At 44.9% G+C, this 25,054-nt stretch overlaps 1 protein-coding gene across 4 annotated transcripts in view; it reads right to left on the bottom strand.

Moving 5' to 3' along the window:
- The window catches only part of MAF (MAF bZIP transcription factor), a 183,872-nt gene extending 163,823 nt beyond the window's left edge, over nt 1-20,049 (bottom strand). For 2 of the 4 annotated variants that reach the window (XM_054269624.1, XM_054269625.1), the window contains exons 1-2: nt 18,420-20,049; nt 7,748-7,813 (exon numbers count right to left, since the gene is read on the bottom strand). In XM_054269624.1, the coding sequence (XP_054125599.1) occupies nt 7,780-7,813; nt 18,420-19,507 (1,122 nt within the window). In that variant the 5' untranslated portion in view covers nt 19,508-20,049 and the 3' untranslated portion in view covers nt 7,748-7,779. Of the gene's footprint in view, nt 1-7,747; nt 7,814-15,470; nt 15,558-18,419 lie in introns of those variants that run through there. The other 2 variants (XM_054269627.1, XM_054269626.1) reach the window with 2 other exon arrangements.
- Between the last annotated feature and the right edge of the window lie 5,005 nt (nt 20,050-25,054).

Raw genomic sequence — 25,054 nt, 5'->3', positions numbered from 1 at the left:
AAGAAATAGTAAAGTGACACACATTGACTGAATAGCTGAGCTCCAAGGAGCACTGCAAATTACTCCTGCCGGCTGTGCAGCAGGGCTAGACCCTCCCAGGACTTATTTGCTAGAATGAACATTTGACAATTGTCAGCAAGCTTTAAAATAAAACCAAACTAAACAAAAGAAAACAAAACAAAACAAAACAAAAAAAAAAAAAGCCAAGGATGGTTCTCAAGCATTATTATTTTCATTGCGGAAAAAAATAGCTCGTGGGAGGGTAGGGGGCAAGATCAGACTCAGCATTTCAGCTGGGTCTGTAACTCAGGAAGTAAAACCTGCCACAATTGTTGACAAAGAGAGAAAAAAAGGAAAGTTTTACACTAAATGGAGCAGTCAGAGGGAAACACAGGTTGGAGCAGCATTTCTGACTAATCTCAGATGGTTTTCTGGACACAGTTGTAAGACTGACCCTGCATTACTCACTCAGACTTCGAAGGCAAACAAGATGGGGAAAGGTAGAGTGAAAAAAACCCCAAACTACTGGGAAAAAAAGAAAAAGTCTGTTTAGAGCTTTTTGCTCCCCTCAAAGCCTGACATTCGTCTCGCCCCTGCAGCAGCTCACAATGCAGGGAGGGAATGCAGCGTCTCCCACTCCCTGCTCCAGCGCCCCAGGCTGCTCCAGCCAACCCCGGGCACTGCAGGGGCTGAGGGAGAAAATCTCCAGCTCCCAAATTCCAGCCCTGGGCCCGATCCTGCATTCTTTGCACACCCAAGTCCTGCAAAAACAATGGGATTTTTGGATGTGCGGGAAATGCTGAAGTGAGCTGGCATTTGTTAGCTGCTGATGGATTACATTAATATGAATATTTGTCTGTAGGGGACAAACACTTTTGAGAAGTGAGCGCAACATTATGAGCAAAACATCAGCAATAATAACAAAAAAGGATAGGGAGAAGCATCATTGATGTAAACCATGAAATAAATAATATATGTCAACTTTTATGTTTCTTGCCTTTGATCTGGGTACAGCTGACATTAAGTCCAGGAACTGATACCTTTTTAGCTGAGAAGACACAAGATGTCAAGTTATATTTTTTAGTGCAAGGCCAACACATGAAAACAAAGCTAAAGGAGTCGAAGAAGTGAGTATAACAAAAACCACAGAGATTATCTCTTGTCGTGGGAAAGAAAATGATGGGAGTTTCCATGGAAGCTGAGTGGTTAATATAATGCTGTCTTCACTTTGCCACTCTCTCCTTATTAGAATATAATTTGGGTCCAAGTAATATGGAAAGAGTTTGTTCCTGTGCACAGCAAGGGAGTGCCATGGGTAGAGCTTCTGCAGAATGAGGACTACAAATGTACTGACGAGCTGATTCCTCATTCCCTGCCTGCCTCTTGTTTTAACTCTCTTGTAAAGACGTTTGAAAGTGGAAGCTGTTTGGAAGCGCACGTAAAAGCATCCATTAAAAGGCATTACATTACAGCTCCATTGGATCCTGCCCAAGTGGTCCAGAGGCAAGCTGGAGCATCCCCACAGATCCCAGGGAGGATACTCCTGCCTTGGCTTTGGTGGCACCAAGTAAATCTGGTCTTTGTTTTACTTTCTTGCTTGCTTTTTACTAGCACCAGCCCTCTGGTATGGGACTAAGCCCAGAGCCTCTCCATCAGCTCCCCCATGCTCCTGAGCATTTACACCAGGTAATAGGAAGCAGAATTTGGCCCTAGGTGTGTACACTGGAGCTGAAATTGGGTTAGTAGGTTGTTCCTATCCACACTTACAGCTGTTGCTGCTTAAAACCACAGCCAGAAGATTGCAGAAACGCAGAAGTGCCACCTCTGATTTTCTCCTCTTTAAAACGTGCACCTCTCCCCAGGGAAATCGGCCTTCCTCTGGGAGACTCAGGATGTGCTGCCATGCACCCCTCTCCTTTACAGCCTGGGCCCGTTAAGCTTTCCATGCCCTCACACCCCATTTCCTAATTTAGCTGGGCCTGAATCTTGGTGCTGCTCGGGGCTGTGCTGCAGCAGAAGGGCCGGGGAGCGCAGCTCTGCCGTCAATAACCCGGCACAAAGGCCCTGCACAAGCCCAGCCGAGATTTAATTACCTATCACTGCTAACAAAAGCTCTCTTTATTTTGATTAACTTTGAGGGAACAAGGTTCCCCACCATCAGAGTATGTTTAAGTAATTACGCAGTACAGACTAATATGCCTGAAAACACAAAAAGAGGGGGAATAGGGAGAGGGGAGAGAAGAAAGGGAAGACATGAGCTCAGCCTTACTTCCCAATTTAAACTAGGAATGACCTCAGGGTCAATTTTTCAGAGTATCTCAGATCAATTCAATTCTCACCTCCGCTGCCTACCTGCTAGCAAATGAACTTACTGTGCCTTCCAATAGACAGAAATGACTAAAAGGAAATCGCATTTAGCTGCATCTGAATAACCGTGGTTATTAGATGATGCGTGCAGAGGAAAAATTACTATTTTCCTTCTCCTTCTCCTCCTTGTGATTGTCATTCTCACCTCACTGGTGATTAAGATGTAGGATGCTCTCGCAGATTGTTAATTAGGTGTTAATATCTGCAAGGGGCCACAGCAAGCTCCTACACCTGAGGTCATTTCTCAGAAGTCAGGCTGTCTCCGGTGACAATACCTGTAATTCCCATAGCTAGTTTGATTCCCACTCAACAGCTGGAGCTAGTGTTTCTTTCATGTCTGGTTTCATTTCCTATCTGAAATTATATGAGTGCTAATATCTTTATTATCTTTCCCATAGAAGTGCAATGCTGGAGCATGGCACAGCGTGTTGTTCATAGGCTTTCTTTTCTTTTTCTTTTTTTTTTCTCACAGCATTTTCAAAACATTTCAAGCAAAAATCTTTATAGTTAGCAAATTTACAGCTGAGGACCCCATTATGGTTCGGGAGGGGTAGAAGGTAGGAGGGAAACAATAATAATTTGGGGATGGAAGAAAAGAAAAGCTGCACAACTGCTGAATGATAATGGCTCGAACCTTGGGAAAAAAAGGTAATGGCAGGAAGGGGAGGAATTACAAGGACAGTGTGACCTCTGCATGCCATGCAGGTGCACAGGAGCTATTCTGTACATAGAGGTATTAAAGATATATTGTCTTTAAGAGAGAGATGGGGCACATAACTGATTTTGCCTACATTTTGGCACGTTCAAAATCAGGGTAAAGTTATGTGTGATTCACAAAATGTCCAGCTCCCAAAGCATCTGATCTTTGTAATCCTGGCCCAGTGAACTCAGGGGAGTAAATTCCCATCCCAGTAGAAATGGTGTGTGGGTCCTGGACAACACCAGTGATTTCTCAGAGTATGAAGTAAGGTAAATGACAAGTACTTCAATAAACCCGTTTTCATTAAAGGGCTTCAAGGAACATTACAGCTATTTTTTAACTCCCACAAAAGCCTAGAAGGTAAGAATTAATTATCTAGGTTTATAACAGTGTAAACTGAGATATAAAGAGATCAACGGTAACAGACCTTTAGAAGAAACCTCAGATAACAAGTTTAAAGTGCTCCAGTATTTTGCTGAATCTAGAATCAAATAAGTGGGTCAAAGTCTCACAAGTGAGTCAGACTGTGACTCCCAACTCCCGTTTTCTTCACTCTCTAAACATTGTGACTATATGTGGAGCCTGAGAAGTAATTTTATATGTGGGATGTTAAATCAGTACTTTTCCTGTCTCATCAATCTCCTGTATTTTGGTACAGTGCGAATCATTTGGTAAGTGGCACAAATTAGAAAACCCAGGAGAGATGTTAAAAATATAACTTTTTTTTTTTTTTTAGCACTTAAAATCCTTTATTAGAGCTACACAACAGCAAGAATGACGTCACCAGAAAATATTTTAGAGCTTACTTTAAACACAGGGAAAAATATTAAATTGACTTGCCTGGGAATTTTAGGGGAGTAAAAGTTGTTACATATGGAATATACTTTCTCTTCACTCATAAAGATTTGAGACATTTTCATACTTCAAATTCACAGGAATGAGCTAGAAAGGCATTTGAGGCATAGTAAAATCCTGCTTTTTATAAACACTCAAGAACTTATTTTTTACCTATGCAAAATTATCTGTAAATTGTACTAAATATGTTTGGGGAGAGGAAAGGGAGGGCGAGAGGTTACTCTGGATTTTTTAATCAAGAATAACATATTGCAACCCATTTGATAAAGAAAGATTCTCATTTAGGCTTAATACAGCACATCTGCTTGAAAAATACATACAAGGCTCCCATTGACTGCTGTGGGAAGTTTGCCAATAATATTTCATGGAAGTTATCTTGCTATCAGCTTCAGAAAATAAAGACATTTTACAGGGAGTGTTAATTCAACAACGTAAAGTTAAAAATAACTTGCTCATGCACAAAGAAATTTGATTGTTTTTACAGTTCTTAGCTTTAATTTTCAATTTTATCAGATGTACAGTCTAGGAATAAAAACAAGATCTAATTTCCAGTGAAGTTAGGTAGTTTGATATCCCAGGCCACGGCCATGAAAAGAGAAATGATGTCATGAACAGACAGACTCAACTGCACATCCAAAATACACGTGAATAGTATGCGAAAGCAAAAGGTCTTGCACAAAACACAAATCTCTTTTAAAAATGCATGTGCAAATGCAGGAATAGCAGTGAAAAGTAAGTAAATGTGTATTTTCAGAGCACCATGATTTCCCCTGTGTGAAAAGTCTTAGAGGCAAACTGGAAAAATACATTTCTGTTCTTTACTGCTCCTTATTCTCCCCTTAGTTCAGGTCTCATCCATATGGGGAAATTAGGAAATAAACTATACTGCAGTGCTAGTCATTGCCTGGGTGGACACTCCTACTCCAGAATAAGAGTGGATTTTCCTGGGTAATTTATTTTATTTTGAAAGCAGCTTTAGCTGTAGCAGGGAAGGGGGAAATCCACCCTTACTCCCAAATAAGAACATCCATCCTGGGAATTCACAGCTCAGCTACCTCCGTATAAGTTCAGATTTTGCTTTTTATTTTACAACCACCCCTGTAGATATTCCTTTGTGGTGGAAGTGTGGGGCCCAGGAATTAAAGGGTGATTTTACCAAGGGCTTCAGTGGGGCCAGAAGCCCACCCAGGATCTCTCCTCTCACCTGGGATATAGGTAAGATGCAATTTAGGGTCCATCATTGCCTCATCCTGCCCTTGGAGCTCTAAAAAGGCCCTTCAGAGCCTCTTTGAAAATTGAAACATTGTTATACACAACGATAAAAAAAACAATAGATTTTTTTCTCGCCCTTTTAAAGAAAAAACCTGGCTACATTTTTTTATGTCAAAAGTAAATTCTACTTTCCAACATCATCATGCTGATCAGGAAATACAGGGATATTCCATGACATTGGAGGATGGAAAAGCTTTCCTGCACCAAATAAAATACACTGAAGCACAGTGAAACACACCTGGGGTTATGTATGTATTGTAAGGGATGTTAGCTGGTGCTGCTGCAATAAGACAAAACACAGCCCTTGCAAAATAACAGTTGCTTTGTAAAACACCACAATGGACCCTTAGTGGTATTTTATGGGGTAGCTACTAATTTTGTTGCTGGTATAAGAGTGTATAAACACAAAATTCGTCCTGCAGTGCTTCCTCTGAAAGCTGTCAGAAGTGGGAGGACATGGAGTGACACCAGTCCTGGCCTCCACCACCCCTGCTGCTGCCTGACCTGCCAGGGACATCATGGTGAGAACCTCTTAACCAGCAACCACCAAATATTCCTGTCACAGTCATTAAATAAACGGCCCTGAAATCCTTAAAGTTTGCCAGAAATAACATAATTCCTTCAAAGGAGCCAAGTTAGTAAGTCAGACCGTGGAGACTACTGTCCACTACTATAAATGTACAGTCTTAAATTCCCCCAACCAAGCCAGCTCCATGAATATCAAGTGAGTTCTCCTCCAGACAGCGTGGAGGATCGGAGTTTTCATATCTAAGCTTATTATTCCTAATATCACAGAGACACTTCCCTGAATTGTCCTTCTCCTGCCCAAATTCCCCATCTGACCAGATGTCTTTCTCTCCCTTGCTTTCACCTGTCAATCATGTTCACAGCTGAAATTTGATTTCTCTCCCAACAGTAACCTTAGATGAAATATTACCATAGGGGTCAGAACTGCCTGAACCTTGCCGTAAAAGTTTGTTAACTCTTCCAAGACCCAAGAGCTATTTGCTTAAAACGAACAGATTTTGCTGCTGGTTGTTTTGTGGGGTTTTTTTGTCTATAATATGGGAAAATATAACCACAAAATAGTGAAGGAATTGTCCCAGAGAGCAGCAGGCTAAGCAAGTCTTGAGATCACAAGTGTTGATAAGGGAAAAAGATTTCCTTTTTTATTATATGGATAAAAATAAATATCACTAATTTATATAAATCTAATAGTCACATATATGAATTACAGGAAGCATGGCAGATTTTCCTATGGGATAATTGAAATTAGAAATATTTCCCCAGGAGCAAGTTGATGAAACAAGTGCTGCACCTTTGCTATTAAAATACACACTTTACGTATTTACTTCAGCTGATAGCAACTTATCTCCATTCTTGCAAAAAAAGCACATTGGACTCTGAGTTTTCACAAAAAACCCGAGTGGTCTGGCTTCCCTCTTATTTACAGTGGTGAAAAACAGAAAAAAAAAAAATGCAATGCAGGCAAAACCCTATCCAGGGTGCTCCTCAGGGAAGTAAGAGGAGCATCAGGCTTAAAATGAAGGTCCTGTACTGCTCCTTGAGAAATCTATTCCTACAATCCATACACCTTTAAAAACTTCTCTCAGTTCCATTTAATGTACAGGCTACAGCACCAGTTACATCGTCCCCATCCTCACTTAAATTTTAAATAACAAATCTGTTACTTAAATTTATTTTCAAAATTAACAAAGAAGTCTATTATTTTAATTTATTATTTACATTTCTTTTAAAAGATAAAAATTAAATCTATTATTTAAACAAGGTTAATTCCACAAGCTAATAAAGTTCAGCTGTTTTTAACAGCACTTAACCGTTGATCAAAGCGTGGCAGGCTGCAAGGCAGGCTGTGTTCTTAACTAAAATAGGAGGTTTCATAAAAAAAATTCACACAGGAATCTGTCATTGCAACCTTGGTGCTCATTTAACCCACTTAGTATTTTTATAGTCAAGGTCAATAAAAGTCAGATTCCATGGAACAAAAAAATAAAGTGACTGTTTGAGTCTAGCAGGGGAAGGGATTGAAAGTTTTAATTCCCACATTTTCATTAGCAGCATATTTTTTAGTCAATGTTGACAGATTGAATGAACATGAATTTCCAGAGGAAAGCAGTGCTGTGAATTAAACTCTATTGTAATTTGTAAGTACTGAAGTCATCTAACACAGACTCATGATTTTCATCAAGATCTGAGGGAGATCTTCAGAAGACCCATCCTTAATCCCCGTAGCTGATGTCTGAATGCCAGCATTTGAAGAAAAAGAAAGAAAACATTTGCAAAGCATTATATATGAGGTGTGGGACACGAGAGAGCTGCCTGGCTGACAAAAGTACAAAGCCCCATCATTGCAAGTGGTTCTTGTAGGCACCTGAAATCAGCCTCACCCAAAAGCCCAGGAAACTGCACCACAGCCTGTCAGCGGCTCCCCAGAGCTGAGCAGAAAGCAGCATCTTAGCAGCAGAAAACAAAGCAGAGAAATTGCCACCCCTGCTGAAATATGGCAAATTGCTAATGAAAAGGAAAACATACCTTTTATTTTTGACCTCAGGTAACAGGGATTTTCACATCACCGTTGTAGATGATTCTCTCGGGTACCTAATTTAGCAAATATATTAAAATAAACTATTATTAAAAGGAATATTTAACATCATAAAGCCTGTCTGTTGTGCCACTATGGTACAGAATAGGACCTTTTATATGCAAATCCTAAATTAAATTTAGAAAGTCTCTTGTACTGTTTATTAACTCTGGCTGAGTGAAGAAGAAATGAACACAGTTTGAAGTGAAACATTTCTAGCTCACATATTTAGTATTTACTTCACATTAATAACAGGAGATTCTTACTGACAAATTACCTTAAGAACACGTATTTTTTGCCTCACCAGTGAATATCAGTTTCTAATATCTGAAAGTGTGTAGCTTTCTGTATTTCTTTCTTAATGATTGTTATTAGCTGCGCTAATGTAATTGGCAAAATAATAATCAATTTTTGTACACAGTCCATTATTTTCAAGACAGTAGTTTAATAACAAAAGCAGAGCTGTCGTTTCCCCCTGCAGTTACCCACACTGTACAAATTCATCCTGTCAACACATATTTAAAACCTAATTTAAAAAAAAAAAATCAACAGAGAGTGAATCTTTGTACAATAAGTGAGATAAGTCAGTGAGTCAATCCACATTTCTTAAATATGGATATTTTGTTGTGTCCCTTACAATCAACTTTCCCTCCCTGAGTGTGCATGCACAGACACACACATGTATTTCCTATGAAGTGCCTGCAGGAATGTTTGAGCTCCGTGCATTTATTGGAACCGTGCAGCATAATCAGAGCAAGAAAAAACCACAAGCCCGATCGACTTGAATAAAAAAAAAAGGCAAGACAAACTGTAGGCTCTTTTCCAGCATTTTGATTCCAGATTAGCTCTGCAGCTCTGAAAACAAAAGTGGGCACATTTAGAGCCTGCTGAATGATCCCTGTCCCACATCCCACTCAAGGCTCCCCACTCAAAAGGACCCACTCCCTCTTCAAAAGGACCCCACATGCCACTGAAGGAGATGTTGCTTTCTTGTTTTGGTTTGATTTTTTCTCTCAGGTTTGGATTTTGTTGTTTTGTTGTTTTGTTTATTTTTTGAGAAAGGGAACGGTGCTTAGATAAATGCAATACTTGGCACCTGGCCCGGGATCTCTAAAAGCAAATGACTCCTGTGGACCTTTGGTGTCATTTTTCTCAGGACGACCTCTCCTTTCATGCCAATCGGTTAATTCATCCTGTTATTAATGCAGGGGGCTGAGAGGAACAGGTACTCAGGCCTCACACCTGAGGAGCATCTAGAAACTGATGTGGTCAGCCTGCTTTCAGTCTTTGCTGTGGCCATCCCTGCCCTAAACCCACAACCATTCCCAGCACGGCACACCTGGAACACCAACCCTCTTCCACCGACAAGGTGCATTGCTTCACTTATCAGCTTTATTTAACTATCAGTTTATTAATAAGGAAAGAGTCAAAGACAGTAAGAGAGCCTGAAGGCAACCAGAGACACTAAGTAGATTTATTAATTTAAGAAGCCTGATCACTTTCCTTCATTTTATCTGACAGAGTTGGTGTAAGACAGTTATACTTCAATAAGTTCTCTATACTATACTGTGCTATTTTAAAAGGATTTCACAATAAAGGAAGCTGAAAGACTGTGCACAGTCTGGAGACCATATCTGGTGTGACATGAATATAGTATTTTAACCAGATTTAATCTTACAGTATTCCCTCCTCTACAATGACTTTGCAGGAGGAAACCCTACGGAAAGGAAAATCTGTTCATCCCACACCACAGAACACTGAATCGCATTGCAGACTCCGGCAGCTCTTCCTACATATTAAAATGCTTTCATCAGGGAGTTTGGAAGCAGTCGAGTTGGGGGAAGGGGTAGGAAAGGAAAAAAAAAATACTAGTTTTTTTTTGGTTCAATTTTGGGATGATTTTTATTGTCACAGCTCTCAGTGCTTGAGGGAGCAGGGGCTGTTTGCAGTGGAGACACCTCAGCTTTGGAAGACAATACCAACACCCTGATCCCCTTCAGCAGTGATATCCCACTGCCAAGGCCTTGGCAAGAAGTTTTGTTTCAAAATTGGAGAAGCAGGGCTCAGGCTGCATGAAAGGGAATCTGCCTGCTTTCTTACAGAAGAGGGCTTTAAGCTTAATCATATACACATTCCGAGGCACATCCACACAGACTTGTGAAACTCAGCCTCGGCAAACGCCGTTCCCCGCACTTGAGATTCTTTAAAAGCCATGAAATGTAAATCCTGCCTGCTCCCATTCTTGCTCCCTGCAGAGAACTCAAAGCCTGATCCAAAAAGTAATTTTAAAAGATCTCTTTGATTGCCGTTGGGTTTAGATTTGTCTCTGTGTGCGCACAGGTATGAAGGAAAAAGAAAGGAAGAAAAGGGAGAAAATTCAAGAACTAGGAAAAAAAAGGGAAGAAATAGAAAAAGAAAAGGAAAAATAAGAGGAAAGAGGAAAAAGAATGAAAGAGAGAAAAAGGAAAAAAAAAGAGAAAAAGGGCGAGGGGAAAGGGAAAGGGAAAGAGAAAGGGAAAGGGAAAGGGAAAGGGAAAGGGAAAGGGAAAGGGAAAGGGAATGGGAAAGGGAAAGGGAAAGGAATAAGGGAAAGGGAAAGGGAAAGGGAAAGGGGAAAAAAGGGGAAGAGAAGGGAAAAGAAAAAGAATGAGAAAAGAAGGAAAAGAAAAAGAAAAAGAAAAAGAAAAAGAAAAAGAAAAAGAAAAAGAAAAAGAAAAAGAAAAAGAAAAATTGGAAATACTGTGACCAAAGCCGAGGGAAGTGCTCTGTGGACATACCTAGGGCCGGGCGGCCCGTGGGAGCCGCCGGGTGACAACCGGAGCTCCGCTCTGGATGCGCGGCCAGACGGATCCATAGTTCCACCCAGACTCCCCTTTTGTTGCAGGGATGGGATTTAGAGAGAAACAAACAAGAAACAAACAAACAGCGGATGCTGTCCTCACCTTCCCGCCCCTCCCGGGCGGCAGGGCCTGTCCCCCGCACCTGGCTCAGGCGGGACCCGCGGCTGGGCGGCCGCTGCAGCCCTCGGGGGCTGTGCCCGGGGACAGAGACCGGGCCTGGGCCAGGGACCAGGACTATAGCGGGGACAGGGGCTGTGCCGGGGGTCAAGGCTGTGCCGGGGGCGAGGGCTGTGCCCGGGAATTGTGCCAGGACGAGGCTGTGCCGGGGCCGGGGACTGTGTCCGGGCCAAGGCTGTGCCGGGGCCGGGGGCTGTGCCGGGGCCGGGTACTGTGTCCGGGCTGAGGCAGTGTCGGGGACAGGGCTGTGCCCGGGATCAGAGCTGTGCCTGGACCGGGGGCTGTGCCGGGGACAGGGCTTTGCCTGGGGTCAGAGCGGTGCCCGGGCCGGGGGCTGTGCCCGGGATGAGAACTGCCTGTGCCCGCTGTGTCCCTGGACGTGGCGGCCTGGCCGGGCCGGGCTCAGGGCAGCCCTAGAGGGGGCCCGGCCGCCCCGCAAGAGACCCCGCCGGCCGCGGCCCCGGTGCCGTGAGGGACGGGGAGGGGCCGCATCCCTACACAGACAGCCCCGGCCCGGGGCGATCAGGAGCTGCTGGAAGCAGGGAGGTGAAAATACGTGCCAGAACCTACCCCAGGGTCGCTGCTCCCCCGGCCGGGTGGCGGCAGGGAGGCAAAGGCGTGTGGGCTCCAAGCTCTGCCGACACCCCGCTGTCCCCACACCCTGCCGCCTTTCGGGGACACCCAAATTTAATGAATGTCAGGGAGATGCCAGAGCATTCGCTGGAACAGGGTGTTGAGGCTCAACGCCTCCGTCCTCAGCCATCGGCATCTCTGCTGTATCAGGACAAGCTGGGGCAGCATTGCTCAGGACTGTGGGTCTTTATGAATTAACAATTGAGAGCAGCACCCAGGGACACTCCAACCTCTACCCCCGCTGGAAACTTGAGGACACTGCTTGATTTGTTATTTACTGGGGATTTTTTTTCTGCATGGAGGAGAAACACCAGTTCTAGCAAACTTCTTCTCTCGCTTTGATTTCTTCCATGTAAAGTGTTGCATTGAGATGAATTACAAAACAATGACATTTATTAATTAGAAAAAAAAGCAACTCATGTCACAAAGTCCACAGGGCTTCAAAACAAGCAAGGAGAGAGGCAGGGCAAGTTCTGTCCTCGTCACTCACTGCACCACGATTACAGGCCTGCACGCTTCACTGTGTGTCGCAAGTGACACCGTTTTAAAAACCAGAATTTGGAGGGAAAAAAGTGGGTGCAGAAATAGTGAACGAAAACGATCATTTCAGAGAGTGCTGAAATACAGGCAGCGTGCATCGAGGGCACTGAGATGTTGTCACACTGTGCCGGGTCAACCCGATACGGTGATAGATAGCTCGGGATGGAGCTGCCTGTCTGCCAACTACAGCCTTGCAGATCCCTGGCCTCTTGCTTTTCACTTGATAACTTAAGTCACATCCTGGACTATTTTTGCATTGTGTTGGCTTAGAGCTCACAAATCTGAATGCACTCAGCCCTCAGAGTGACAAATGTTATTCTCGGTCCTCCCCCGCAATTTCAGGCAGTCAAGAATTAGATGCAGCAGAGTGTACAGTATTTTAATCTATTGATTTGTACCTGCTATGCCCAAAAAAATTCATTAGAGGAGCCTTAAAATTATGAAGTGGTTCAGTGCTCAGCTCCTTCCTGAAAAGACGAGTTCTTTCTCGGCCGCTCACCTCTGCCACGTTCTGGGGTGTGCTACATCATGTTATTCATACTGAGACCTGCACTTAAAACAGAGATCTGAAGCATTTGGTTACAGACTGTGTGTGTGTGTATTCTGTTCAAGCAGGATTGGTTTTTGTCAGAGCTGAGCAAACAAAATCTATCCCGCTCTCCATAGCTACCCCCGGAATGCCCAAGCCTCATGGCAGCCGCTCACAACACAGCGATTCGGAAAGAGGGAGGGAAAAAAGTGTATTAAAAAAACCTTAATTCCTAACATTGAAGTATGTAGGATTTATTTTTTTTTTCCTGCATGAAATTTTAAATTCAGCCATCTGAACAGGTGTCAGAAACAGTGGGTCCATTTAGCTCCTCTGATGATCGGAGTAATAAATATAGAGGATTTCCTTTCAACACAGCACATGCTGAAATGACACCAATGTAGTTCTGGCATCTGAGCAGATAATTCTGATATATGCATCATTTCCTCCCTAGATCCAGGAAGCAGCTACACTCTCTATCTGATATTAGTATATTATGTCAAATAGAAATTGGTATTAAAATTATGAATGATTCTAGATCAAGAACTTCCTACACACTATGCAGAGGGAGGGGGAGGAAACAGCTGCATAAAAGCTTTCGGAAGGGAAAAGAAAAAAGAGCTGGGAAAGTTCATTTTTTAAACTAAAAATTTGCTGCCATGTTTCGCGTGGGGGGGAGTTTTCAAGTGACATTTTGATTCAGCGCTGGAGTTTTTGTTTTAAAAGGGTGATGAAGACTTTCTAATAAATAGAAGCTCTCCCCACTCAGTTTGCAAACGGGCACTTCTCGCTGCATGCCTAGGGAGAAATAATTCAGGAAATAAATATGCACTGGTGTGACTGGGATATTTCCCTGCCTTCTCCCATCTTTTTTTTAGGATTCAGTCCAGGATGACATTTTTCAAGCAGGGAAAATGCTGTAGCAGAACCAAAAAAATACTTTTGGCCTCTGCTCAGCAGAAGCCTGGAGGCAGGGCAGGAGAGGGTTACGTTTCGTTTTAGGGGGTGGAAATTAAAAAACCTTAGGGGCAAGGTGGGCTGGGGAGGGAGGAGGGGGCTGAGCCTCAGTGCACACCATTTCCCAGCCAGCAAAGGGCCGCTGTCCACGCACGTATCTCCCAGCACCGGTCACATGAAAGTTCTTTGTAATATAGTTAATAAATGGAAAAGCACTACAGGACTACGGGAAAAATAGGATGTTGTTAGTGATGGGCAGATTAAGACCACACACACCTTTTGACACCCAATTGCCTGGCCCGGGCAGCATTCCACCCGGTTTTTACCTGTGGGAGAACAGTGGGATCCTGCTCCCCTTTGAAATCCCCAGGATTGCACCTCTGAGTTCAATGGGAGCAGGATTGAGGCCAGAGTCAAGCAAGGGGTGATTAATGAATGTAGGTTATTCAGAGCAGAGCGGTTCCAATTAGTCCTCAGCAAGCACTCCTGCGGCAAAGGTGGGCGCTCCCCTGCAATGACTCATACAGAGAACCCCAATACTCACTTTGCTTTAGTGAATATTAAAATGCGTACCTTATTTTTTTCCCCTTCACTCGGCCAGTTGGCGTGTTTCAGGTTAAAATTCAAGTGCAGCCTAAGGAAGGTTGCATTTTTTAACATGCAAAGCACGATTGTCATCACAATGCCAAACTGGATGAAAGCTTATTTCCCCTCTCAGGTTGGGGGTGTGATGGGAATTTTTCCTTTGTCACCCTATTCTAGGAAGTCTGTTTCTAGGAAGGTTTTCTCTTATCTCTCAAATAGGATGCTTGGTTTTTTCCCTCCGTGAAAGAAGACACTTCAGGGAGGCAGCAGCGCTCTCCTCGCTCTTCACTACTCAGTCAATTCACAATACTTTTAAAATCCTATTGCCTGCTCCTAACTTTGCTTGCAAGGAAGCCTGAATTGACAGCAGGGTGTGAGGATGAGGCTGGACCAGAAGTGGTCCTGCTCTGGGCAGCCTGGGGTTCTGTGCTCCCCTGGGGGCTGCAGCACCACTTCAGCGGGGGCTCTGCTGATGACAGGTCTTGTCCCTTCCCTTCCTTGCTCTCAGCAAGGGCAGCAGCAAAGCTTCAGAGTCCCTGCAAAAACACCTGGGCGTCGGTAAAGGCTCAGTCAGGGAAGGGAAGGTGGGAGACAGAATAACGAGCAGCCTTGTCTTTATGAGAGGAGATAATTCCCAGCTCGGCCAATCGCAACCAGTTTACCCACAGATTACACATTAACCAGAAAATGGAACTCAAATTAACCAGAATCTGGAGCTTGAACCATTACTCAAACCCTGGTGCAACAGCAGGTCAGATGCCAAAGGGCAGGTTGGCGCCCCGGCACTGGGGAGGGGTGAGACACAGCATCGGCTTCAGAGAGCAAGCCGAGTGTCACCAGAAGAGTGTCCATCCCTGCAAAGGGACCTCAGCAGGAGCACAGTGACCTCCAGCACCAGCCACTGCCCACTGACACAGGTTGTTGTGGGTGCAGGTGCTGCAGGGGGGCTCAGAGCCACACCTTGACCTTGCAGCTCGACCCTTGACAGGGGCTGGACCAGCCAGGCAGAGGAATGGCAACAGGTCCTGTCCCTTCAGGGCCCCTTCAGGGCCACCAGCACCCAGCAGGGATGACCTTACTGCTGGGAAGAAGCTGCACCAGCAGCACGGGGGAAAAACACAAAGGAGAAGAAAAAGGTGTTTGGTTTATGAGCCTGGGTCTGGAGATAACCCCCCCATCCTTTGGAGAGGCCTCTGCCTCTCACAGAAAGGGGACAGATAATCCCATTCAGAGAGCAGGACAGCTCTCTGCCGAGGGACACTGCAGGCTCTCAGGGAAAGGTGGCTTTAAATGAACTGGGTCGAGCATCTGAGGAGCCTTTCAAAGTTCCAATGCCCTTTGACATGGGGGACTGCAGTGAAGAGGGGCTCAGAGACCTGAATGTTTCTAGCACATTAACCTTTGGGGTTGATTGTTTAGAGCAAATAACTCTCAAAAGTTGGAGGAAGTCCTTTGGATTTTTTTTCTCTGCTCCTCAGCTCTCTCTGGACTTTCTAAGGCCTGTAGCAAAAGAAAAAACAACAAAACAAAAGCAAAAAAACCAAAAACAAAACAAAAAAATTCCACAGGGTAAAAAAAAAAAGAAAAAATAAGGGTGAAAAAGCAAAGAAAAGAAAAAAGGAGGCAGTATGGACCAAAATGATAAGAATTTTTTCAATCTAGAATTAAGTGGCTCTGTGACAAGCCAAGCCTGATGCAGTGTCATCTCTTACTAGAGACAGGCATGCTTAGCTGGGATCAGATGATAAGAGGATGTGAAGTCTTCTCTTTCACTTCACTCCATCATAAAACAATCAAAATACAGGGCCATATCGTGTCATCAGGTTTTTAAGCAGCCCTCCCCTTTGAGATCTCCTAGAACTTGGCGGGATGATCTGAGTCACTGAAACTGCCCTCGCTGCACTCACTACTGAGAAGTCAGAAGCAGCACCTGAAAGCTCACGTTTTTTTTTCATCTACCTGAAAGAGAACTTGAGTCCTAGCAGGTGGCAATTTTCCATTTTACACGGAGCTATGCTTTCCCTTCTCCCCTCCTGAACACTTCTGAGTCCAGCTCGTGGGTGAGCATCGCCCCTTCGGCAGGCAGCACGCTGAAGTACTGTGCTCGCAGTTATGGAACTTTGAACTACACACTAAGAAACTGAGTACGGAATCAAAAAAATGCAGTTTATTATTGTAGATTATTCTCTCTTTCGATATAACCATAGAGTTGAAAATGAAAGAAAAGCACATAGGAACATCACACGTGGTTAGTTAGTAACTCAAGATATAAAACAATTTTGCACAGCAAAATATGTAAAAGAAAAAGTAACTGACAAGATTTTTTTATATTTATTGTGGTAAGATTTACTTTCCATTTTTTTTTTAAAAGACAGGATATCAGTCCCTGAAAATAAAATTTACTGATTATTGCCTTTAAAACTGTGGAATTTTTGAAGTTACAGAAAATCCAGTTCTGCACCACAATACAACTGTAAAAAAATCTGCATCATTTTAAAACTGTGCAGTAATGCCATCTTTATAACTGCATAAATTGTATTAGCGTTCTAAACAGGTTCGTAATTTTTTTGTTGTTGTTTTTGTATTATATGCTTGCAGGTTATATCTTAGTGCAATTCAGTCCCAAATACTTCAATTTTGAAAAAAAAAAAAACAACCCATACATTTTAAATGTAAAATACCCCTATAGATATAAACAGGGGTGCCTCCCCCTTTTAATACTTTGGTTTTCAAATACAGTCAGTGGTATAGCAAGGACTACATATACCCAACTTATATTTAAGTTGCAAGCACATGCTGCATAAACTACTTTTTAAAACAGTCCCGTTGCAAATTCTACCCCCCTTTACATCACGACAGTAAACAATTTAGTGCATCAATCTTTAAAAAAAAAATCTACATCTAAACAGACCTAACTCTTTCGAATTTATCTATAACATTCCTTTATCTGTAGCATACATTTTAACTGGGCTAACAGATGACAGAAACTAGAATTAAATTATATACTAGGAACCCAGAGCATTCCACATTTGACAATGACCAAACGCAAAATGAAAAAAAAATGGGGCAGATCACTTAAAATTAATTTTAGACTGTTTTTAGGCAACAGCATGGTTTCAATGTCCCCCCAAGTGGGATGTGAATTTTGTTTTTGAACATCTTTCCAAAGTTCTTTCTGTGTTTTTGTTTTTTATGATTTTTTTAATTTTTTTTTTTTGCCACATTAAGTTACCAAAATCCATTCTGGCAGGTTTTTTGAAAGGGAATGCTTCAGTGCATTTAAAAGGAAGTCTGAAGTTTTGAGTAACTCAAAGCAGTTTTAGAGCAGATGCAAACTTTAATGGGAGGAAGAGGAGGAGGAAGATCAAAGGTTGCACTTTTTTGCTTTCAACCCAAAAAAGTGATGAGGCAATAAAACAAAAGGATGAATGCCATGCCATAATAGTCTCCAAAAGTCCATTTCCAAGCAAAAGAAAAAAAAATAATTATACCGTACATGACCAGCATGCAGGGTTTTTTATTAATATAATGTCTCTTTTTCATAGTCTTTTGAAACAGTTATAGTTCATTGTTGCTAAGACAAAATAGCAAGCGTAATGCATGAGATGAGTATGGGATTCTAATGGCAGACTAAAGTCTCACGTTTGGCAGATTAAGGCCAAAACTCACATGAACACACCGAAGGTTGATGCAGGCTTGATTTTGGCAGGTTGATCTAGGCATATCTCTAGTTTTGCACAACAACGCTAAAAACTGATGGAACTCAGCAAGCTGGAGTCTAAAATTTTCACCTTTTTTTTTATTTTTTTGTTTTGTATAGTTTTAAAATTTTTTTTATTTTATTTTTATTTTTGCAAAGCTCAAATCTCATATGAAGAACTCAGGATGGCAAAAAAAAAACCTCTGACTTTTTGGACACAGCAAGCTCAAAAGAAAAAAACCTCATGAACTTAAAAATATATATATATATAATGTGGATGGCAGGTTTCAAAGAAGAGCAAGCTTCATATGAAGAACTGAGTTGGTGGCGAGTTGGATCGTTCAAATTAAAAAAAAAAACACAACAGCAAGCCCCCACAAAAAAAATAAAAATAATAATAATAATAATAATAAACAGAAAGGAAACTCATGTAGAACTTTAGGTTGGCCAACACGGAGCCAGCCCACCTTAAAAAGAAAACAAAAACAAAAACAAAAACCAACCCAAAAAACAACTTTGTTTTAAAATTGTTTTGAGTTTTTTTTTCTTTTTTAAAAAAAGGTAATAGAAGGTGGCAAGCGGGGTTGTGGCTCTAGCAAAGCCCCCAACAACAACTCACACGGAGAACTTTTAGTTAAGGTGGCAAGGCTGTGGGAACTCACATGAAAAACTCTGGAGAGGAAGGGTTGTCGCTGCTGGATCCGTTTTCTCTGAAGCCATTGCTGACCAGCTTCTCGTACTTTTCCTTGTAGGCGTCCCTCTCCCGGACCAGCCTGGAGATCTCCTGCTTTAGGTGCTCCACTTGCTGCAGCAGCTGGTTCTTCTCCGACTCCAGGACGTGCCGCTGCTGGACCCTCTTGAAGCGGCAGGACTGGGCATAGCCCCTGTTTTTGAGGGTCCTCCTCTTCTGCTTCAGCCGGATCACCTCTTCCTTGCTGACGCCCCGCAGCTGCCGGTTCAGCTCCCGCACCGACATGGTCACCAGCTGCTCGTCGGAGAAGCGGTCGTCGAAGTGGAGGCCGCCGCCGCCGCCGCCGCCGCCGCCGTGGTGCGGGTGGTGCAGCCCCCCGGCGCCGCCGCCGCCGCCGCCGCCGCCGGAGCCGGAGCCGGCGGCCGAGGAGGCGGAGGAGGGCGGCGCGCTGCCCGGCGCCGCGGCGTGGGGGTGCCCGCCGCCGCCGCCGCCGCCGCCGCCGCCGCCGCCGTGGTGCGGGTGGTGGTGGTGGTGGTGGTAGTGGGGCGCGCCGCCCTGCGCCGCCGCCGCGGCGATCACCGCCGACACCACGGCGGCCGCCGAGCCCATCTCCTCGGCCGGCACGGAGCCGCCGGCGGCCGCGGCCAGCTGCTGCCCTCTAGCATAGCCATCGAAGGCGCCGGGCAGCGGGTGGTGGCTGCTGTTGATCAGCGCCTCCACCGCGTCCTCGGGGCTGAAGCCCAGCGCCTCCGGGTTGAGCTGCTGCGGGTACCCCGTCATCCAGTAGTAGTCTTCCAGGTGGGTCTTCTGGTCGGAGCCGGAGCCGGGGCTGGGCGCCGAGAAGCTGGGGGACGGGGGCACGGAGCTGCAGGGCGTGCTCATCGGGGTGGAGGAGAGCGATCCCCCGGCGATCAGGCGGCCGCACTGGCTGATAATGCGATCGGTCTCCACCGGCTCCTTTTTCACTTCAAACTTCATCAGATCGAAGTCATTAACATATTCCATGGCCAGGGGACTGGTGGGCAGGTCGGAGCTGCTCATCGCCAGCTCTGATGCCATCCTTTTGCTGCCGAGAGTCCTCCAGAAAGGGTGCGCTCCGGGAGCGAGGGGGCTGCTCTGAGTCGCCACCGGGTGAGCCAGCTTGATTTTTGGCGAGCTCCGCTCCGCTCTCCTGCTCTGCCTCCGATCCGGTGCGCCCCGGCGGCTCCTCTCCCGCTCCGCGTTATCCCTCGCAGAGGCTCCGCTGATGCATCAGAGCGCGGGGCTCTCGCTATTCGCCTTTTGCATAGAGGGTTTTTTTTTTTTCCTCCTCTCTCCCTCCCTTCTCTCTCTCTCCTCTCGCTCTTTCGCAGCTCGCGAGCCGCAGCTGGAAGTGTTAGCTGGTGGTGTTGCGAGTAAATTTGTTGTTGTTGTTGTTTTGTTTTGTTATTTTTAACACTTCATGGTGATTTTCCTCTGGGCTCTCTCCTGCAAAGTGCAGAGCGAGGAGAGAGGTTCATCGGGGGAGGGAGGAGGGAAAGAGAACGAAGGCAAAAAAATAAAAAAAAAAATCAAAGTCTGTATCGCAACCAAAATAATAATAATAATAATAAGAGTTTTAAAAAAAATGAGAGAGAGAGAGAAAAAAAAAACAACTCGGCCTCAAAGCTACAGCAAGAAGATGAAAAATATTTAAAGGTTTGATCCGGCAGGAGAGTTTAAAGCATTGCGGAGTTTTATAGCGCCCGTGACGTCAGGCGGGACACGGGCTCGGGGCCGGGCCAATGGGCGCGCGCCGCCCGGCCTCATTAGCATAAGAGTCTAGCGACAGGGAAACTTTGCGGGCTGTCAGTCAGGGCTCAGCTGACTGTCAGCGCCCGCTTAACCCCCTCCTGGCCGCCGGCACCGCGCCCGGGCTCGGCTCGGCTCGGCTCGGCTCGGCTCGGCCGCCGCCGGCCCGCTCCGCACCGTGCGCGCCCGCGGCGAGCGCCCTGCCCCGGGGCGGAGTGCCCGGCGCTGCCCCTGAGCCCGGCCCGGCACCCGAGGGCGCGGGGGAGCTCCGGGCGGCCGGGAGCAGGGAGGGGGAGCGCCGGCCGCGGTACTCGGGGAGAGCCGGCGGCGCCCGGCAGGGAGCCGGCAGCGCGGGGCTCCGCCGTGCCCGGCGCGGTACCTGCGGACGGACGGGCGGCCCTTCCCCCGTGCCGGTCATCGCTCCGCACCCCCGCGGCGCCCCGGTCACTTATTGATTATTTTGTTACGGGGACGGGGCATCGATCCCTCCATCCCCCACGCCCGCCCGGAGGTGCGAGAGCCCCGCAAGTTTGCAAACCCCGCACCCCCTCCCGCCGCACCCGGCGTGCGGGCCAGGACTAATTAATTTAATACATTTAGAACTAATTGTATTTACTTTCGCCTCCCCCCCAGCCCCCCTTCCCTTCCCGTGCGGGAGGGGGCTGGGGCCGGTCCGGGGGCCGAGGAGCAGCGGCGGCTGGAGCGGAGCGGCGGAGCGGCTCGGTTCGAACCTCGACAGCGCCATCTCTCGTCCGCAGGTCAGTGCCGAGCTCCGGGACGGGACGGGACAGGACAGGACGGCCCCCCCCGGTCGTGTCCCGCCCGCCCCCGCAGCCGCCGCGGTCCCGCCCGGCCCCGGCTGCACCCGCCGCGTCCCATCTCGGGCTGGGGAGATCCGCAGCCTCCGGGGCTGCCAGGCTCGATTTTCCGACCGGGCTTTATGGGAATATCGATAGAATTAAAGTTACTTGTAATTCCGTGATAAATGAGATGTCTCTAGTAAGTAAGATTAAGTGCGGTGCTATAAAGTTGTTTATCTGAAAAGTAATTCTCAGAAACCTGACTTCTGACACTTGGTCATATATTAAACCTGCTTCTTGAACATTGTACTTCAAATCCTCCCTTCTCCCCTAGCCCGGTCCCTTCCCCCCTGGAGTTTGCTATTTATAACCCCGCTCAGGGTATCACTCTGTAGGTGCGGGCAGGGCTCTGGGTGATTTTTCACCGACTGTGAAAGTCATCATTTGCAATAGCCAAAGAATCTCTGCTTAGGAAACAGCACTTGGCGAGTGGATTTACGAATGGATAACATCTTCTGACTATGCCATTATCAGTGTGAGTGCCAGTACTAACATCTGAAAGTCATACAGCATGTACTGTTCCTTGCAGTTGAAAGGGGTAGGGCATACTGAAAATTTAGGGAGATAACTAGATCTAGAAATTATCATAGAGACAATTCTGTAAAGATAGAAAATGCTACCAACATTTCTAACAAAATCAAAATACAGTTGTGCACTGTCCCGCAGCACACCCGCACACACAGAGCTTTGCACATCTGCAGCTGGATCTTAGAGATGTTGATCCATGACAAAGTTAATGCAAGTTAACTGCTCGGGCTGACTTTCCTATTTCTTCACTTTGTTGGAATCAACAAAACTTCAGGCTCACAGCATAAATCCACCCAGGACAGGCCAATTCCCTGTATTTTTTTTTCTCCTGAGCAAGATGAATGTGGAACTATATACCCCTTAACATGCTTACCTGTGAGAGACATAAAGTGTGTGCTAATATTTTTAAATGAAAAGATGATTGCATTTCAGAATGTACAGTTGTAGTATTTCCCTAGGCCGCGTAGTAGATGGCTATAGAAATGTGGCTCCAGCCCCATAAAACAGTTTGTTTGGATGTGAAAATTCAAAGTGTTACATTTGCAAATGAGTAAATTTCCTGAGTAAACTCTGAACTCTAGACAAAGAGTATGAAATTGTGTGAGCTAATGGGGACCATCTCTTAATTGATACCAATGTAAGCAAGTACTGCAAATTAACTGAAGCTCTGACCTACCAGAGCAGCGAGTAAAATTATTAGTTGGACAATATTGTTCTTGTGTGATTGTTACACAGAACTGCTGCACCAAAATGTCTCTACTGTTCAGTGCAGCAGAGAAAAAAGATTATTAGCAATTTTTGGATAACCTTCAGAAGCAACATTCTCCTCCCTACAGTATATAATTCTCGATTTAGTAGTATTTTTCTTTATTATTTGGCTATTCACAATGGGTGTCTAAACATTTACAGTCCTCTATTAACAGTGTTTCTTCCATAACAATCACACACTTTCATTTCAATTAGAGCTATTCAGTCTCCAGTTTTTCCACAATTATCGCAGGCCAATTCCCTGAGACTTCTCCCTTTTCCCAGCACTGTTTGTAACAATCCTGCCCCGAGCCAGGCAGAGGGAAAACTCCCCTGTCCCTCTCCCAGCTTCTTGCTCCGGTTTATTTTCAAGCATCTCCGTTCGACGACGCACCCGCGGAGCCCTGCTCGCTCCCAGTGTGCTGCTGACCCACTTCATGAGCCTCCAAACTGATGTCTATTTATTGTGGGAGAGTTTTCTGACAGGACATGCAGGGCGACGTGAAACATTAACTGCAGAGCCTCTGGGGTCGGCCTGCGGGGAGCAGCCAGCAGCAGAGGCAGAGCTCGCAGCGCTGGAGCGCGCGTGCCTGTCCCACACACCACATCCAGCAGGAGCAAACGTGCAGCTTTCCTGTTATATGGACTCACAGAGTCGTTTGTTATAACTTGAACACGTATCAAGACCGACACGTTAAGTACAGTTGCTGCTCCTTTTGTTTATCTAGTGTCTTATTTTATGGTGTGGAACTAAACAGTGTCCGCTGAATTTAACTATGAAAGCGGCCAAACTGATTTCAGAAAGAGTTCTGCAGGGTAACAGAGTGATAAGGCATAAACTACTCCTAGGTGCAGAGCTAGATAAATCCTTTTAACAGTCTTCAGATCAGTTAACAGGGTAAGTAAATCACATATCACTGTTAGCAGATTTATGGGAGAGAATTAATAGAATCAGACGAGATAATCTGGTAGGGATAAAATTGCTGAGGAAACAGTCCTGCCTTATATTGGAGGGTATGAAACAACAGTCTGATTACTAGGAGTCGTTATGGATTGCTGAATTATGAGCTAAATCATCATAAGAGTAATTCAGTATTTATTAATTCTTTTCTCTTTAAACAACTCGCAGATGCAAATAAAAGCCTCTCTGTCTTTGAAGACACATTCTTTATATATTTTTATTGGATGTAATTTACTGTTTGCATTACCTGTATTTACTTCATAATTGAACATTTTGCATTCAAATTTATGTAATGCATTATGCTTGAGAATATATTTCTCCCTTATTAGCATAAATAGTCACTTACCTCATGAATTACTAACAAAGTTTATCTGAAAATATAAGTATATTTTTTATTAAGTGGAACACAAACATATGTACAATAAATTCTGATTTGCCAGTAGTTGTTACAGAAACACAGAACAACCCTGTATCAGAGAAGAGGGAAAAGAAGGAGCAGCGAAGAAGCAGAACCAATTACTGTGTGTGTACATCTGACAATAATTTCTTCTGTCGATGTTTTGTTTATTTTTAATAAAGGACGAATGACTCAAAGGTTTGCTTTAGAAAGAGCAGATGAAAAGGTATCACCTGGATGAATTTCTTCTGTCTCTTCCCCCCAAAATTTTCTGGTGGACTGGGCTCCCTGGTGCTGTGCCACTGCAGCCTTTGCTCCGGCCGAGCTCCTGCTGACCCGCTGCACGCCAGGAATGGATGCTGCTCTACACTCACCTTCTCATACATTTCCCTTTTTACCCCTAATCCTGTTTTTGTGCTTGGGTTTATGTCCCAATAATCAATATAATTTAGGCCCATTCTGCAGTATCAACACAACCTTGCTTATTCAGAGAAAACCCCAACCCTATTGACTTCAAAAACGGTGGGATTGAATCCTTGATCCCATTGAAACCAATGACAAAACTTGTATTGATTTCAGTGGAAGCAGGATCAGGTCCTTGATGTTAGCAATTTGTTTATGTCAGAGGGCTGATCCTACAAGAAATGAAAGACAGCAGCAGATCTGCTGGCAGGAAATCAGGTCTGCTCCCCAAAATCCAAAGGCAGAGCTGTGGTGGAGCTCCTTTATGCTGAGGTTTTAGCACAGGGATGCAGCGTGGTGGGATGCCTGTGTAATTTTGTCTGGACGAGAAAGCTGGTCCTCCTGGGAGCATTCAAATGAGCACATCTATAAATGTAGCACAGCAAAATGAGCTACTTTTGCCACTCTCGCTTTTCCCAAGCCCGGCACAATCCATTTCTGTGACGACAGTTTTCTGCCCCGTACGCATCCAATACTGCTCTTTTATTTTAAGGCTGAGAAAATCTTCCCTTTAAACTCATGCTGAGCATCAAATTGGACTCCACTTGCAGCTGAACATCTTGGCTGTCTCTTCCTTTCCTCCATCAGCTCCAGTATATTTTATGTAGAATTCTCCCTCTTAATGAAACTTGCTTCTCCTCTCTTCACTTTCCAGTTTTGTATTAGTGTTACTGAATCCACCAGACTTGCTGCATTTCAAAGCTGCAGAAGGTGAGAAAATAAAAATATTTATTTCCCTATACAGTCTCCTATTTGGCCATTCTCCCCAGATCATGAATACACAACCTCTATTCAGTTGTCTGTAAAGTTTCTGTGGCTAAATTTGAAAAAAAGTAGCTTGAAAAGACAGGCTTAAACACACATTTTGGCTGCTTTTGTGT

This window comes from Melozone crissalis, unplaced genomic scaffold, assembly GCF_028551555.1.
Source record: "Melozone crissalis strain CALT ecotype California unplaced genomic scaffold, PUWL_Pcris_2 ptg000007l_1, whole genome shotgun sequence".
NCBI lineage: Eukaryota > Metazoa > Chordata > Aves > Passeriformes > Passerellidae > Melozone > Melozone crissalis.
The sequence above is the reverse complement of the archived record's forward strand: the minus strand, read 5'-3'. Positions and strand labels throughout refer to the sequence as shown.